Here is a 16,651-nt window from a genome sequence, read left to right on the forward strand (position 1 = left end):
CTGACCACACTCTCAATTCACTCCGCCCATCAAGGTATAGGAGTCTGAAAACCATGACCTCCAGGTTCAAGTATATCTTCTTCCTAGCAACCATCAGACGCTTGAACACCAAAGCACCAACTAATCTATGAACAATGGACTGTCTTTAGTTGCACCAACAGCTTCAGGATTTTTTGTAGTAGTATTGTGCTTATTAATGTATTGATTTCTTCTTGTTGTTTATTATGTTGCCTCAGAGTATTGCGTTTACTCATTATGCTAGCACAAGTAATAATTTTGTTGCTCTGTGATCGGTACTTAAGACAATTAATCACTCAACTCCTGACTCTTGAGAAATTAGTTTACCTTTTAATGACCCACTTATCTATAATCATTTCTTAATTTGGGTACTGATATGTGGATTATTCTACTAATGGGCAATAAACAAATCTGCAGTATTCTATTTAAAGGGTTAAATTGAATGCTGGCCAAACCCCGGACATTCTGGACATTATTCATCGTATCATCTTAACATTTACATCCTATTTAAACCATGGTGACAATAGTGGAAAGATTTAGTTCCAATAAAGGCAGTTTGCATATGTTGCAGGTAGGATGAATGAGTTGTGCATCTCTTCTATCAAGTTGGACATATACAAAGGTTAATTTTCTCTCCAGGAAGGAGCTCACTTGAAATGAAGCTGTCGTTTAAGTATTAATTTCTGGAGTTCCCATCTCCCGCCCCCACACCCTTGAGACACTGGTGGCTTGCGGCTAACTCGAGCACATGCAATGTGTAGGAAGGAGCCGCAGATGCTGATTTATACCAAAGATAGACACAAAGTGCTGAGTCAGGCAGCATCTCTCACTCCCAGACTGAGACGTCTCTCAGAGATCTGACTCGTTGAGTTGCCCCAGCACTTTGTGTCTATCTTGACCAGGTGCAAGCCTTTTTGTTAAAATTATCTCGCAATGCATACACTTAGGTAAGAAACTCTAGGATTTAGAACATGCAGCAATGAAGGGACAGCAATCTTTTTCCAAGTCTGGATAATCTGTGATTTGGCAAGGAATATTTAGATGGTGGGGTTTGCATGTACCAGCTGCCCTTCTTCTTGGTGGTTAATGTTGTAGGTTTAAAACGTGCTATCAGACCAGCCAAGGTGAGTAACTGCAGAGCACGAGAATATGGATAGTGAAGTGGGTATGAATCATTTGCAATTTTTTCACTGCTTACAATAGTTTCAGAAGCAATCTATTCCAAATGCTTTAGGGAAGATGAAGACATCCCAACTTACACCAGTTTCTTCCTCCTTGTGCTTTTGCACTGACCTCGTCTTGTTTCACTCAAGTCCCCTGTTTCTACATTCAGCCATTTCTGCCAAACACCCACCCACATAAGCTTCCCTTCTCTCCTCGAGAGTCATGAAGTCATACAGCTTGAACACAGCCCCCTTGGCCCACCAAGTTCACACCAACCAGAAACCACCAAGTGACACTATTCCTACATTCATCTAATTCTCTCTCTATTTTATCCGTCCCCAAGATGCCATCACATGTGTACACACTCGGGACAATTTCAGCCGTGATCGAATAGCGGTGCAGAATCGATGAGCCGAATGGTCCAATTTTCTCCTATGTCTTATGATCTAATCCTCCTGTGAATTTGCAGTGGCCAATTAATCTACTGACCCGCACGTCTTTGGGAGGTGGGAGGAAACTGGAACACCAGTAGGAAGCCCACATCGTTAAAGGTAGAATGTACATACTCCACATAAACAGCACCTAAGGTATAGTTAATTAACTGGGATCTCTGGCTCTGTGAGGCAGTGGCTCAATTATCTATGCCACTGTGTCACACAAATCTTGCTCCTTTCTGAACGGACCTTTCTGTTTCTGCCATTTTGGTTTATTTTTCCATTTTGCCTTCTGCCTGTTTTCCTATTCCCACAATGGCAATTAAACAAAAATATATTGAACATATTTTTGTAGATGATTTGCTGTGCGTTGAAATCTTAAAGCATTAATTCCCAAAGAAGAAGACAACGATTTTATTGAACGTTTCTTTGTGCTATTGTGGATTGGCTTATCTCTTTTTAATTGATTTAATTAAAACAAAATTGCATGAGGTTGTAAACTATTGATAATTGTACCAAATAATTTCTCAAACCTTTGTGCAATTATTTTTTTTCCTTCAGCTGTTAGAATATATTTGGAATGTTAATTGCTATTGAACAATGTAAGCCTGTGTTCCATTGCACATTTGGCATAATTACTACTTTTGCATATTGTATTAGTTTAGTTAAGGCAGTTGGAGGTATCATTGTTTTACCACACGTCTACTTTCACTGATTCCTGACCTCTGTTGGCTGAATACAATGAACATACTGAACTCACGATAATGCTGCAGCCCTCATGAAAAATAAACTTTATTTCAAGGAATTCCTTTTCTATAACGTGTGCACGCAATCTATTTTAGGTTTTGATAACCAGGAACTGCAGATGCTGGTTTATACCATAGATACAGTGTATATGCAAAATGTTGGAGGGAGTAACACAACAGGTTAGGCAACATCCCCAGAGAACATTCATAGGTGACGTTTCGGGTCTGCAGTCTGAAGAAGGGTGCTGACCCGAAACCTATCCATGTTCTCCAGGGATGCTGCCTGATCCGCTGAGATATACGCCCCTGAGATTTAAAATCCGCCACGATCTTATGATCGTAGAATTAACAAATCCATTTTTCATAAAACAAAAAATACGAAAGACTTAAAAGCGATAGACACAAAGTGCTGGAGTAATGCCCCTGTCCCACTTAGGAAACCTGAACAGAAACCTCTGGAGACTTTGCACCCCACCCAAAGTTTCCGTGCGGTTCCCGGAGGTTTTTGTCAGTCTCCCTAATGGTCACCTTCAACTAGCATCCCAACCGGCTTGGACTAAAAAATTACCGATTTTTAAAACGGCAACCTATTTTTAGTTGCGGCCGATTTTGAATTTTTTGGAAATAATCGCCGGAACATAGAAGAAGCGGAAACCACTTTCGATCATTAGGGAGACTGACAAAAACCTCCGGGAACCTCTGGGAACTGCACGGAAACCTTGGGTGGGGCGCAAAGTCTCCAGAGGTTTCCGTTCAGGTTTCCTAAGTGGCACAGGGGCATTACTCCAGCACTTTGTGTCTGTCGCTTTTAAGTCTTTCGTATTTTTTGTTTTATGAAAAACGGATTTGTTAATTCTACGATCATAAGATCCTGGCGGATTTTAAATCTCAAAAACAAAATAATCACTTAATCAGTAAAAAAAGATTTTAAAACTGTGATAGCAGTATTTTTTTAAATGATTACTACCGCAGGGTATTCAGGTTGTGATACCTGGTTGGGACATTTGAAGTTTATAGTGTATCTTTGTGTTGCTCAGACAAAGGGGGCACAGTGGCACAGCAGTAGAGTTGTTGCCTTGCAGCGCCAGAGACCCGGGTTTGATCCTTACTACCTGTGTTGTCTGTACAGAGTTTGTGCCTCCTCCCCGTGACCTGTGTGGGTTTTCTCTGTGTGCTCCGGTTTCCTCTCTCACTCCAAAGACACACAGGTATGTAGGTTAATTAATTTTGTTAAAATTATAAATTGACCCTAGTGTGTGTAGGATAGTGTTAGTTTGCGGGGATCGCTGGTCGGCGCGGGCTCGGTGGGCCGAAGGGCCTGTTCCCACCCTGCATCTCTAAACTGAAATAAAATAAATGATACAGTAATTCTTCTGTTTAGTTCTGCTAAAGTTTCCTTGAGTCATTAGCAGCAACTGTACTATTTAAACAGCAGTCACGATATGTTTGCGTTGGGGAGTCTGATAGTCTCATCTGTGCCGCAGCCAAAAACCTTTGCTTTGGTTGAAGAGGCATAGATAATGGATATTTGGATATTTGTCAGCACAGAATCACCAGACTGTTGTGGCATGGGAACAAGCAAAGTCCCCAATGGAGCCGTCCTGTCAGTTACATTCCACGCAGCCCTGAAAATAATTTTCTCCCTAAGGTTAATCTAACGCACTTTTGCAGATACTGGGGGTGGTAGAAACTGGAATGGAATACTTTATTGTCACATGTGACAAGGCACAGTGAAATTCTTTGCTTGTGTACCCAAGGTATGCAAATAACCGAACAGCCACCTACGGCGCTTAGTACAAAGTATGCCGAGTCCTTCCATTGTTCTTCCCCTCTCCCCTTATCCCCCTCCCTCACGGCAGTTTCCCCCATGCTCTCATTGACCGCCGACCGTGGGTCGACCCGTGAGGCTTCGCAGCCGCCTAGGCCCCATCGACGTCGCCAAAACTGAATTGGAGGCAGAGTTCCAAATCACAAGTGCTCTATATAATGAATGTTTCCTTGCATCCGCTTCACCTCCATTGATCCAAATGTTACAGTATATTGGGATCCACAGGTCCGTGAATAAATTAAACAGCTTCCCTCTATTTAAACCATCCAAGCCTGTCATGGTCAAATGCACCAATATGAAATGTCACCTATTCTTTTACTCCAGAGATGCTGCCTGACCTGCTGAGTTACTCCAGCATTTTTTGTCTATCTTTAATATAACATCACCTTCTATGTTATAGAAGGAACATCTCAGATTCTCAATATGAGCCATCTATCGGAAATATCTCATCCCTGGAACAATTCCAGAAAATCTTTCCTGCAATCTTCCTCAGACCATAATATTTGCCCCATAGTTTTTGTGCAATTTAATCTAATCATAAAATACAATGTACAAGTCACCATTTGCAAAAAATATCATATGTCTATCTATACAACTGTAACATAAACCTCAGCTTTGCGCTATTTACCATGAACGATAATCCTGCAGAAAAGATCAACTGCTTTACTTCATGCAAAGATAGATTTGCCAAATGATGTTGCTTAATGTTTTGTTAATCGTACTCAAATCCTGGATTCTGAAATGAGATGTTAATGTAAAAAGTTTGAGGTGACTGGTTCACTGTTGGAAAGGATACATTTCACTATATTAATGACTTGTATATTGAACTGGGATTTGACTCAATTCATATTTCATAAGAAATTAAAATATGGGCTGATGATGCCAAGAAACAATGCGTAACTACATTAGAATTTGTTGCAATAATGTTTGAAATTTGGGATGAATATTAAATACTCCAACATGGCAACGTTTTTGAACTTAGGTGTAACCTAGTAAGTAGGAAGGAACTGCAGATGCTGCCTTACACCGAAGATGGAAGAAGGATCCTGACCCAAAGTGTCACCTATTCCTTTCCTCCAGAGACGCTGCCAGACCCGCCGAGTTACTTTAGCGCTTTGTGACTATCTTCGGTGTAACTTCACAAAATGTTTCTGAAATTGTTTATAGATTTTCGACTCTTTGTACGTGTTGTAGTTCTGCATGAATGTAAAAGGAAGGTTGAATTCGAAAAGTAAACCTCGGTTGTATCTAAAACATTTTGTGGCTGAAGGATTATTCAATTCACATTTAATCTTCACATCCATCTACATTTTCCCTGACATGCAGGCATGGAGCCCAGACTAATCCCCTTGATAAATCTGTGTAATTGTTAGATATGAGTAGGACGCAGGGTATTGCTATCAACATGATGCAAAGTAATCACATGCACTGTAGAAATCCGGCAAATCTTCCTTCTAATCACTATGGAAAAAGACCGAAAAACGAATTAATCCACTCCTGCTCCAGTAATGAATTGTTAATCCATGAATTAATCATAGAAGGAGCAAGTCCATTGGTTTCATCCAAATCATTTATGTGTGCATAAATCCAGAAGGCCGATCTGACTACATGCTATTAAATTAGTTTGTCCTATGAACTGTATCTAAAGCGATAAGAAGAAGAAACAACCTGCGAACATCATCTATCATCTGTACATTAAAACACTGTTTAAAACCACATGAGCAGGCATTGTGCTGGAGGGGAAAGTACAAACAATCTGTAGTTTTAACATATAAAGCCAAATAAATGCAGTAGAAATATGATTCCCCAATAGAATTTCATTATTCATCACCATAGTGGAATCCAGCCAACCCCTTCTCTGGCTGATACTGGGGACTGGGAAACAGTCAAATGGCTGGGTAATCCATCTGAAGGCTGCCTTGGCAGTGCATAATGTCGCAACACTTTGAAGAGGAAAAATGAGGCCAGGGTTTCGAATTTCAAATTTCCTTCACTTTCCCCTTTCTCGACAACACGAAACATGTTCCGATTTCCAGCTTTACTGGTTCTGACGAGAGGTCATCAGGCTGAGATATGAACCGTTTCCCTTGTACCGATGCTGCCAGGCCTGCTGAGTATTTCAACGGTGCTATATTTGCCACACGTGCAACGGCACAGTGAAATACTTTCTGCAAATGTACACATTGCAGGCTTTGTTGATCCGTTCTTCAGAAAGGGCAAGAGGGATAAATCGGGGAAACTGCAGCCTGGTGAGGGAGATAACTGGATAGAATCTGAAGGCACAAGTTGCCTACACCGAGCAACATGCCCCCTCTACACTAGCCCACCTGCCTGCGTTTGGCTCATGCCCCTCTAAATCGATTCTATCCCTGTATCTGTTTAAATGTTTCTTAAATATTGTGATAGTACATGCTATACATTGTGGAAGTACCTGCATAATTTTGGTTTCGTTTAGAGATACAGTACGGAAATAGGCCATTCGACCGTCTGAGTCCATTCTATGTTAATCCACTTTCTCATGCACTCTCTTCTCACCAGGGACAATTTTATTGAGGCCACTTAACCTACAAACTTGCCCACCTGTGGGATGTGGGAGGAAGCCTGCATTGTCACAGGGAGAATGTACAAACTTCAAACAGAAAGTACCCGAGGCCAGAATCGAACCCGGGTCTCCAGCGCTGTGAGGCAGTAGCTCTACCAGCTGCGCCACTGTGCTGCCTAGGCCAAGGCTTTCAGTGGTAATGCCTTCTTGGTGCAAGTAGACAAATGGAAGCCTGTCGTGCTAAATATGTTTCCTTTTCCCCTTTTTCATCAGGTGAGACACACCGAGCCAAAATGGGGAAGCAAAATAGTAAACTGCGTCCTGAAGTCCTTCATGATCTTCGAGAGAACACCGAGTTTACTGACCACGAGCTCCAGGAGTGGTACAAAGGCTTCCTGAAGGACTGTCCAAGTGGAAATCTGACTGTCGAAGAATTTAAGAAAATATACGCAAATTTCTTCCCTTACGGCGACGCGTCCAAGTTCGCAGAGCACGTGTTCCGCACCTTCGACACCAATGCCGACGGAACGATTGATTTTCGAGAATTTATTATTGCGCTGAGTGTCACCTCGCGCGGCAAGCTGGAGCAGAAGTTGAAGTGGGCATTCAGCATGTACGACCTGGACGGGAATGGATACATCAGTCGCGATGAAATGCTAGAGATTGTCCAGGTACGGCTACAACTCTTTCTCATGTTCCACGCTGTTAATTTTAGGGGTGGAGGTGGTGAAAGTGGATCTCTCTTTACAGATGATCCAAAAAAAAAAGACTGAGGATGGTTCTTCTCAACATGTTTCTCTCCATATTTTAGGAGACGGTCTTTTGCATGATGTTTCATTTTTTTGTTAAGTGATGGGAAGGAGAGTAGGTTTTTAAGTTTTAATCTTCTCATTAAATAAGCATTTAAATGGGAGCCTGACCTTAGTTTGCAAATCATAGCTTGAGAAAGTCCTTTTTTTCTGCTCTATTTAAAAGATGGTAATCCTTGTATTTAAAGTGGGCCTTGTCTATGGTGGTTGAGTTCTTTGTTTTATCCACCAGAGTAGGATTGTCGTCCTCATGAGTGCTTTGCAGCCTGTTTTCATTTATCCATTTCATAAATGCTCATCACAAAAGCATGATGAAGAGTGTATTGATTTGCTTCCTTTGAAGTTATGTTGATGCTCTGTGTACGTCTATCTACCCACTAATGTGAATGTATCTTATTTAAATCGAGTTAATTGCGCTGTCCTCATCAACGTGTGTCAATCCACATCTGCCACCCAAGAAACAATGCTGAGTTCTCTTGAGGTGTTGAGGAGTTCCCAGCTAAAGAAACCCTAATTATTATTCCTTAACCACTGGCCTTGACACTGAACTCTTCTTCAGTGTTTTAGGTCTCAAATTGACCTGGTTGAGGAAGTGTTCCACATGTATAGAGTCATAGAGTCGTAGAGTAATACAGTGTGTTCAGCCAAACTTGCCCACACCAGCCAACATGTCCCAGCTACACTTGTCCCACCTGCCTGCATTTTGTCCATATCCTTCCAAACCTGTCCTATCCATGTACCTGTCTAACTGTTTCTTAAACGATGGGATAGTCCCAGCCTCAACTACCTCCTCTGGCAGCTTGTTCCATGCACCCACCACCCTTTGTGTTAAAAAGTTACCCCTCGGATTCCTATTAAATCTTTTCCCCTTCACCTTGAACCTAAGTCCTCTGCTCCTCGATTCCCCTACACTGGGCAAGAGACTCTGTGCATTTACCCCATCTATTCCTCTCATGATTTTGTACACCTCTATAAGACACCCTTACCCTTCAACCTCCTCCACTCCAACTGAACACAATATTCTAAATGCGGTCTCACCAACATCTTGTACAACTGCAACATGACCTCCCAACTTCTATACTCAATACTCTGACTGATAAAGGCCATTTTGTCAAAAGCCTTTTTGACCATCTTGTCTACCTGCGACTTGATCTTCAAGGAACCATGCACCTGTACTCCTAGATCCTGTTTCTGTGCTGTGGAGCTCTATGGTCTTCTAACCAATGCTTGATTATCTGCTAACTACACTCCTAAAGTTTTAGATAGTGACTCCAAGTCCAAGAATCTCTTGTTCATGGAATACATATCTCTTTATCCATGTCGGTTCCTTCGTCTCTTGAAAAATGTTATCATCCATAGGCCAAATATGGGCAAATGGAACTAGCATAGATGGGGCATCTTGGTTAGCATGGATGAATTAAGTCAATGGGCCTACTTTGGTGCTGTACAGCGCCAGTGAATAGAATCCTGGTTTGTACATTGTCTTGTAATTTATCTCTTCGTCTGGGATTCTGATATGTTTGCCGTGCACCCCTTTCAGGTTCAATAGGTCTATCCTAAGATATGATGTACAAAACTCATCAGAGTGCAGCGGCTCAGGCAGCATCCCTGGAGAAAGGGAATAGGGTCGAGACTCTTCATCAGACTAACATTAAGGGTTCCCCCCCTAACTCTTAGTCTGACGAACGGTCTCAACTCGAAACGTCACCTATTCCTTTTCTCCGTAGATGCTGCCTGACCCGCTGAATTACTCCAGCATTTTGTAACTATCTTCAGGATAAGCCAGCATCTGTAGTTCCTTCTCACACATTTGTTCTGCTATATGCTTTTAGTTTTAGGCCTAGTGATACAGTGCAGCATCAGGCCCTTCGGCCCACCAAATCCACGCCGAACAGCGATCCCCGCACTTTCACACCATCCTACACACACTAGATACAATTTACAATTATACCAAGTCAATTGACCTACAAACCTCTATGTCTTTGTAGTGTGGGAGGAAACGGGAGATAATGGAGAAAACCCACACAGGTCACTGGGAGAACGTACAAACTCTGTACAGACAGCTCCCGAAGTCTGGATTGAATCTGGGTCTCTGGCACTGTAATAGCCCTGTCTCACGGTACGAGTTCATTCAAAGAGCTCTCCCGAGTTTAAAAAAAAACAAACTCGTGGTAAGCACCGAGAATGAACGTAGCGGGTACGTCGGAGCTCGGGGACGCCACTTAGAGGCTCGTAAAGCTAACAGCAGGTACTCGGGAAGACTTGCTAATGGCAGGTAAGTACGGGAAGCCTCGTGAAGAATTTTCACCATGTTAAAAAAATGTCCGCGAGAGCCCCGAGTACCGACGAGTGGCCATTACCGTAAATCTCCGAGTTGGAATCGGGGCAAACTCGGGAGAGCTCTTGGAATGAACTCGTACCGTGGGACAGGGCTATAGGGCAGCAACTCTAATGTTGCATTATCTCTCTTCTTACCAAACTACAATCAATGTGACAGGTTTTTCTCCATGCATTGAGAATTCTTCATTGCTGAACTTCCAACAATGGTTTATGCCACCTCCAAACTTGGATAGCAGGCTTCCTTTCCCATCGTCTTCAGTAGTTTATACATGGAGGCATTTAATTGCAGCACAACCACAGATTCTTGAGGGACTGTGACATCTGGCAACAAAGAGCCCTCTGAATAGAATATTTCAATATTGATGTGGAGCTGTTTGAAGAACTGTTGAGAACAAACAATTTCAGTTAAAGGTCCTTACATTTACCTTGGAGAACTTTGAGCCAAAACGTCTGTCAAGAATTTCCCTTAATTAGCTCTTGGTCTAAGCAATGTAACAAGGAGACCATAAACAAGCCCTCCATTTCAGATGCATCTTTCACGTCCTAGTGATCCAAGCCAACACATAGGAGAATGAGTCGATATTATTCATGATTAAAGAACAGTTAAGTCAAATTGTATTTTTAATAAGTATCGTTGCAGCCTTTTTCAAAGTTCAAAGTTCAAAGTAAACTTTATTGTCAATTCAAATAAATTGGATTGAAATTGCGTTTCCCCATACTCCAAATGTGCAAGTAATATTTATAACACAGACAGACAATATACCAATAAGATAGGCAATATACATTATTTAAAATATTCACAGTGTGCCAGACTGTAGTAACATTTTGAGGTATGTTATTAAAGTGCAAATAATAAAGGTGCAATATAGAAAAGTGCAAAGAAGTTCAAAGCCAACATGAAAACTAATGAGGAATCAATCAGATCAAGTACTGTGGTATTAGATTGCTCCAAGCCATTGACACACAAGTTGTCATTGTGGGTATTTCAACTCTCCCTAGTACGTGAAAAACAGTAAGCAGCCTTTCTCACTTGGGATATTATTTCTGAAGTTACGTTACAAGTCCCACGACAGTTGTAAAGCTGGCAGTTCCTACTTTGAAAAAAATGTAGTGTTTTACTTATGATATTTATAATCTCAAACCATCAGATCTCCCATGTGTCATCTTTAACAGGAAATATTATCTGCAGACACATACCCCGTGGATTATATAGTCTTGTTTCAGTTCATACTTCTCTCGTTTTTCATAATAAACACTCTCCACGGAGCAAGTATCTCCATGGCTATTGATACGTTTACCATAATAGAGAAGTAGAAAAGAAAAAGACTGAACTCCCACATGTGTCACAGCTCAAAAATAATTTGACTTAAAAAACGGTTGTCTCATTGCAACGTACTATATCCACATTAAGCAGCGCTGTCGGTGGTGTGCCTCCTCCTGTGAATTGAAGTAAGATTCTGACACGATGTTTAAATATTAATCTCACTGCTACATTGCTGAAGGGTGTGGGTGTTGGGCTTTGGATTTCCTCTTGCGCACTGAATATACCAATTCAATTTTCAGAGTGATTCCATTTCTCATTGTACGCAGGCTATGGGATGGAAGGCTATGGGATTTCATTCGGTAAGCTTCAGCAGTCAATCTTTTCCCATTTCATAACTTGGTCTTGTCGATGAACACCATCAAAGGAGATTCATTGTTCCCCACCTCATTCCCATTTTGTAAGACGGAAGAGAAGCGAGGAACTGCAGATGCTGGAATCTTGAAAAGGATACAAAGTGCTGGAGGAACTCAGCGAGTCAGTCGCCAGCTGTGGTGGGGATAGACATGCCTGCCTGGTCCTCTGAGTTCCTCCAGCACTTTGTGTTTTGCCCATTTGTAGGACCTTGGTTTGCACACTTTGGGAATCACATTTTCCTAAGAAGGAGCAGGGACCAACTTGCTTTGAGCAGTTTGACACATACTGAATGCAGGGCAATCTTATATGCTTTCAAATTCTGCCAGCTTGTGGAGTGTTGCTTGTATCCTGTTTGCTCTCTCATGCCTGTCAACTACACCCAGTCTCCTACCTCCCATACTCGAGGTCATTACAAGTAGCCAGTCAATCCACCAAACAACACGTCTTTGGGATGCAGAGAAATCAGAGCATTTGGGGATGAGGGGGTGGTGGAATGGTGGAGGAGGGGGGAGGGGGCATACAGTCACAGGGAGAAAGAACAAACCACATTGACAAAGGTTAGGCAAGAACCCAGTTCACTGGAGTTTTGAGGCAGCAGCTAGCTACCTTCTATATCACAGTCACCCATCAATTTTAATATCTAATTTTTAAACAAAATATTTATATTTGATGATGGGAGTCATCATATCAATTCAATACTGTGAATTAAATTTAATTTCCCATTTAATAAGGTTTGTTTGTATTTGGCAATGAAAAGCAATGAGTGTCTGCCTTGGAGACTGACAAAGGGCAAGTGATTCATTGGATTTATCACAGCCTGGAGAAAGTAAGCTCTTTTTAATCTATCCAAAATATCAATGCAGCACACAGGCATCAGGTCAGTGCATTTATCTCTCTTGATCGGAAATAATCTGTTTATTTGTAAACTGTAAACTGCCGAGGAAAACAGAAAATAAATTTACCAAGTGCCAAAGTGATGAGTGTAATCAGCTAGGAACTAGAAGTGATTCATTGGTCTGGCTGATCCAAAATACCCAAGGGCATTGATGAAAGATTTGAAAAGAGCCATGTTTTCTCTTCTTCTCTGAAGCCTGGCATGGATACGATGGGCTGAATGTAGCAATGTTACAAAATTTTGAGATTTAAAAAATCAAGTCTGCAATTTATCCCATCAGATTAAGCATAAAAAGAAGTTTAATTTGACACCTAATTCACTTTCATATCTCAAGTATTTAAAAAGTTATGGCCATTTTCATACTCGGAAATTAGCATCTTGTTCCCTATTGATTTTCTATGGACATAACAAAAAAGCTGTGATCGTGGGCAGTCAAAAGCCCATAACCTTCTTAAAAATTAAGAGAACTGAATGAAATTTTCAGTTATCATAGATTGAACCATTCTGAAACAAACATAAAATAATCTAACTTGGATGACCTGAAATTAAAGCATATAATTAGTTAGTTACCCAAGTGTAGCTAATTTCAAACTTCAATTACTAGATCTAAACTACTATCCATTTCTTAATAAATGATTAACGTTTTTAAATAGCCCAAGTATCCAAATAATATTCATAAATAATTCACAATAAAACATGATTTTAAAATCTCATTTACATTAATTTATAGGCCAAATGGAAGGAATTTAGTGTTCAATTGCAGTAAATTAAAGTCCATTTTAAATCAGCTTTCTAGTGGGTTCCTGTGAACGCGCTGGTTTAGAACGTTCACATTGCGGTAGATTTGTGCCCTCAAATGCCCAGAAAAATACTGCGGGATATAAAGAGCCCAAAATGAACTACTCGCTATAGAAAACTTTATATACAGGGTTCTTGAGAAGCCCCTTTTAATGTAAAAATAAGGTACATACCTTTAATTGTTTGCTTTATAAAACCCTGGGGCTGCGAGAGGTCGCGGGTTTAGAGAGTGATTTTTAAACTACTATAACTATTATACAAGGCCATAAAAACTAATAATACCTTTTGCGACGGGGTCTTTCAGCGATTTTTCGTTAATGATTTACTAGGCTGAACATTTTCGATTGCAACAGCCTAGTAAAAATTGCGTTTTAAACCCGCCCCCTCTAAACAGCGGCAAAATCGCGCACAAGGGCTGGGGCAGATTCTCAACGACGATTCAGGTAGGTTTTGCAACATACCTACTGAATGGCCTCCTTCCACATTGTGTGAATCTTTGATTATGTGCTGATGTTCTTTAAACAGGAAGGATTACAATGCTCAATCGAGTCCAGGGCCAGGCTGCTCATTCTTAAGTCCCTTTTCTAAACAGGGATGATTTAGAAATTGGCAATGATTTTCCTATTGAATTATTAAATAAATCAGTTATTTTAAAAGGGGGATTTTGTTCCATATTTCTACAAGGATTCTTGACATGGTGAATGTAGAGAGCATGTTTCCTCTTAATGGAATGTCTGGAACTAGGAGATACTGTTTAAAAAAAAAACAAGACCCCTGTACCGATCTAAAAACATATTAAAAATGCCACTATCATATCTGCATCAGCCCTGGCAATGCATTCCTGGCACCGACCACTATATAATAAATAACTTGCTCTGCACATCTCCCTTAAACTTTGCCTCTCACCTTAATAGCCCTGTCCCACGGTACAAGTTCATTCCAAGACCTCCCCCGAGTTTAAAAAAACCCAAACACGTGGTAAGCACGGAGAATGAACGTAGCGGGTACGTCGGAGCTCGGGGACGTCTCTTCGCGGCTCGTAACGCTAACAGCAGGTACTCGGGAAGACTCGCTAACGACAAGTAAGCACTTGTTACAAAATGTCCACGAGAGCCCCGAGTACCAACGACTGGTCATTACCGTAAATCTCCGAGATCGAATCAGGGCAAACTCGGGAGAGCTCTTGGAATTAACTCGTACCGTGGGACAGGGCTTTAAAGCTATGCCCTGTAATTTTTGGCATTTCTACCCCAGGGAAAAGGTTCTGACTGTGTACCCTATTTATGTTTACATGAAGCTTACACAGTACAAACACAGTAATTATGAATACAATAATAAATACAAAAATCAGTGCAATAGTAACTGCTGCAGGTATTAAGGCTAGCACTGCTGCTGCCAGCCAAACTGTGTTGAAGGCCACTGCGATGAGGAAATCTGTAAATAAGCTTCTTCTCAGAAGTTGCATGTCACCGGCAATCTTCATTCAAAGCTGACTGACATAACAGTTTAATAATAAATGTGTGTAGAAAAGAACTGCAGATGCTGGTTTAAATCGAAGGTGGACACAAAATGCTGGTGTAACTCAGCGGGTCAGGTAGCATCTCTGGAGAGAAGGACTGGGCAACGTTTCGGGTCGAGACCCTTCTTCAGACTAATGACAGGGGAGTGGGCGGGACAGAGGTAGAATGTAGCCGGAGACAGTTGGACTAGTGGGAGAACTAGGAATGGGGAGGGGGATGGAGAGGGAGGGAAAGCAAGGGCTACTTGAAGTTTGAGAAGTCAATGTTTACACCGCTGGGGTGTAAGCTACCCAAGCGAAATATGAGGCGCTGTTCCTCCAATTTGCGCTGGACCTCACTGTGACAATGGAGGAGGCCCAGGACATAAAGGTGAGATTGGGAATGGGAGGGGGAGTTGAAGAATAAATCCGTGTTCTGTTATTCTTCTCCACGCATTTCAGAGATTCTGAAGGAATCCAGTCTTTTTTTCAACTGCATTGCGCTACATAGATCTTGTACATGAAAGCTGTACTGTATTGCACACAATACTGGAGTAACTCAGTGGATCAGACAGCATCTCAGGAGAAAAAGGAGAAAAAGGATGGGTAACTCTTTGGGTCAGAACCCTGCTTCAGACAGACTTTGTGTCTTATCTTTGTTCTGAAACAGCATCTGCAGTCCCTTTGTATACATGTATATCTACCGGCACTCTTTTTACTTCCTTAAAGAACATCAGGAAAGCATCATACTTTTCTTTGTATACAACCATGTTCACTGTTTCTTTCTACTATGTTTTTGTTAATGACCAGCTTCGACTTCCATCAGAGTGGATGCCAGCCTTTTTCCAGTGACAAATGTTATACCACCTGACATACAGTTTCCAGCTTTCTGAATCCCTCCTCTTGAAATTGCGGTGTTCCAATATGGTGGACTTATCTAAAACATAGTGGACTTCGCAACCAATGCATCCATTATCCTAGGCAGCCACTTTTTTAAGAACATATGATGTATTTAATATTTAGTTTAGAGATACAGCGCGGAAACAGGGCCTTTGGCTCACCAGGTCCACACCGACCAGCGATCCCCGCTATCGTGAATCAACACTATCCTACACCCACTAGGGACAATTTACAGTGCATTCACTGTAAGGCAGCAACTCTTCTGCTGCACCACAGGTCGCCCTATGATCTAGCAGTCTTGTCAACCTGCAGTCCAACTAGTTTTGCTTAGTTTATCTTTCATTGGTGTGACAAAGTTCCTCTTTCCTCTCTGTCCCTATATTTTCATTACTTTTATTGGGATGCTTTTAGTGCCATCTTGTCTCAACAGGATACAAAATATGTGTTCAAAATATCTGCCCATTGCTTATTTTCTATTATCAGTTTTTCTGTCTTGTCTGAGTGATCAATGCATTCCTTAGCAACTGCTTCCACATTATACTTGTACGGAGCTCTGACTGTCTCTTTATATATTCTTGCCAGTTTTTTTTATCTTGATCCTTTTAGTTTATGGACATTTATATTATCCTGTCCTGGTTTTTAAAACGTTCTCAATCTGTTCAATCTGTGGAACTCATTGCCACAGAGAGCTGTGGAGGCCAAGTCAGTGGATATTTTTAAGGCAGAGATAGACAAATTCTTGATTAGATTGGGTATCAGGGGTTATGGGGAGAAGGCAGGCAAATGGGATGAGGAGGCATAGATCAGCCATGATTGAATGGCAGAGTAGACTCGATGGGCCGAATAGCCTAATTCTCCTCCTATAACTTGTGAACATGCCTTTGCATATTTATATTTTTCATTCTTAGCCATTTTTTTATCATTCAATTATCCTTCAATCCTCAAACTCACTTGTCTCCATTGCCTGTCCTGTCACAGTGAGCACTGCAGATGAATTTTAT

The 16,651-nt window shown here is 41.3% G+C and overlaps 1 protein-coding gene across 3 annotated transcripts in view; it reads left to right on the forward strand.

Moving 5' to 3' along the window:
* LOC129709753 (hippocalcin-like protein 1) overlaps positions 1-16,651 on the forward strand; it is a 105,369-nt gene that overhangs the window by 68,802 nt on the left and 19,916 nt on the right. For 2 of the 3 annotated variants that reach the window (XM_055656310.1, XM_055656309.1), the window contains exon 2: positions 7,006-7,403. In XM_055656310.1, coding sequence (XP_055512285.1) covers positions 7,026-7,403 — 378 coding nt within the window. In that variant the 5' untranslated portion in view covers positions 7,006-7,025. Of the gene's footprint in view, positions 1-3,491; positions 3,571-7,005; positions 7,404-16,651 lie in introns of those variants that run through there. The other variant, XM_055656311.1, reaches the window with a different exon arrangement.

Source organism: Leucoraja erinacea, chromosome 26, assembly GCF_028641065.1.
Source record: "Leucoraja erinacea ecotype New England chromosome 26, Leri_hhj_1, whole genome shotgun sequence".
Classification (NCBI taxonomy): Eukaryota; Metazoa; Chordata; class Chondrichthyes; order Rajiformes; family Rajidae; genus Leucoraja; species Leucoraja erinaceus.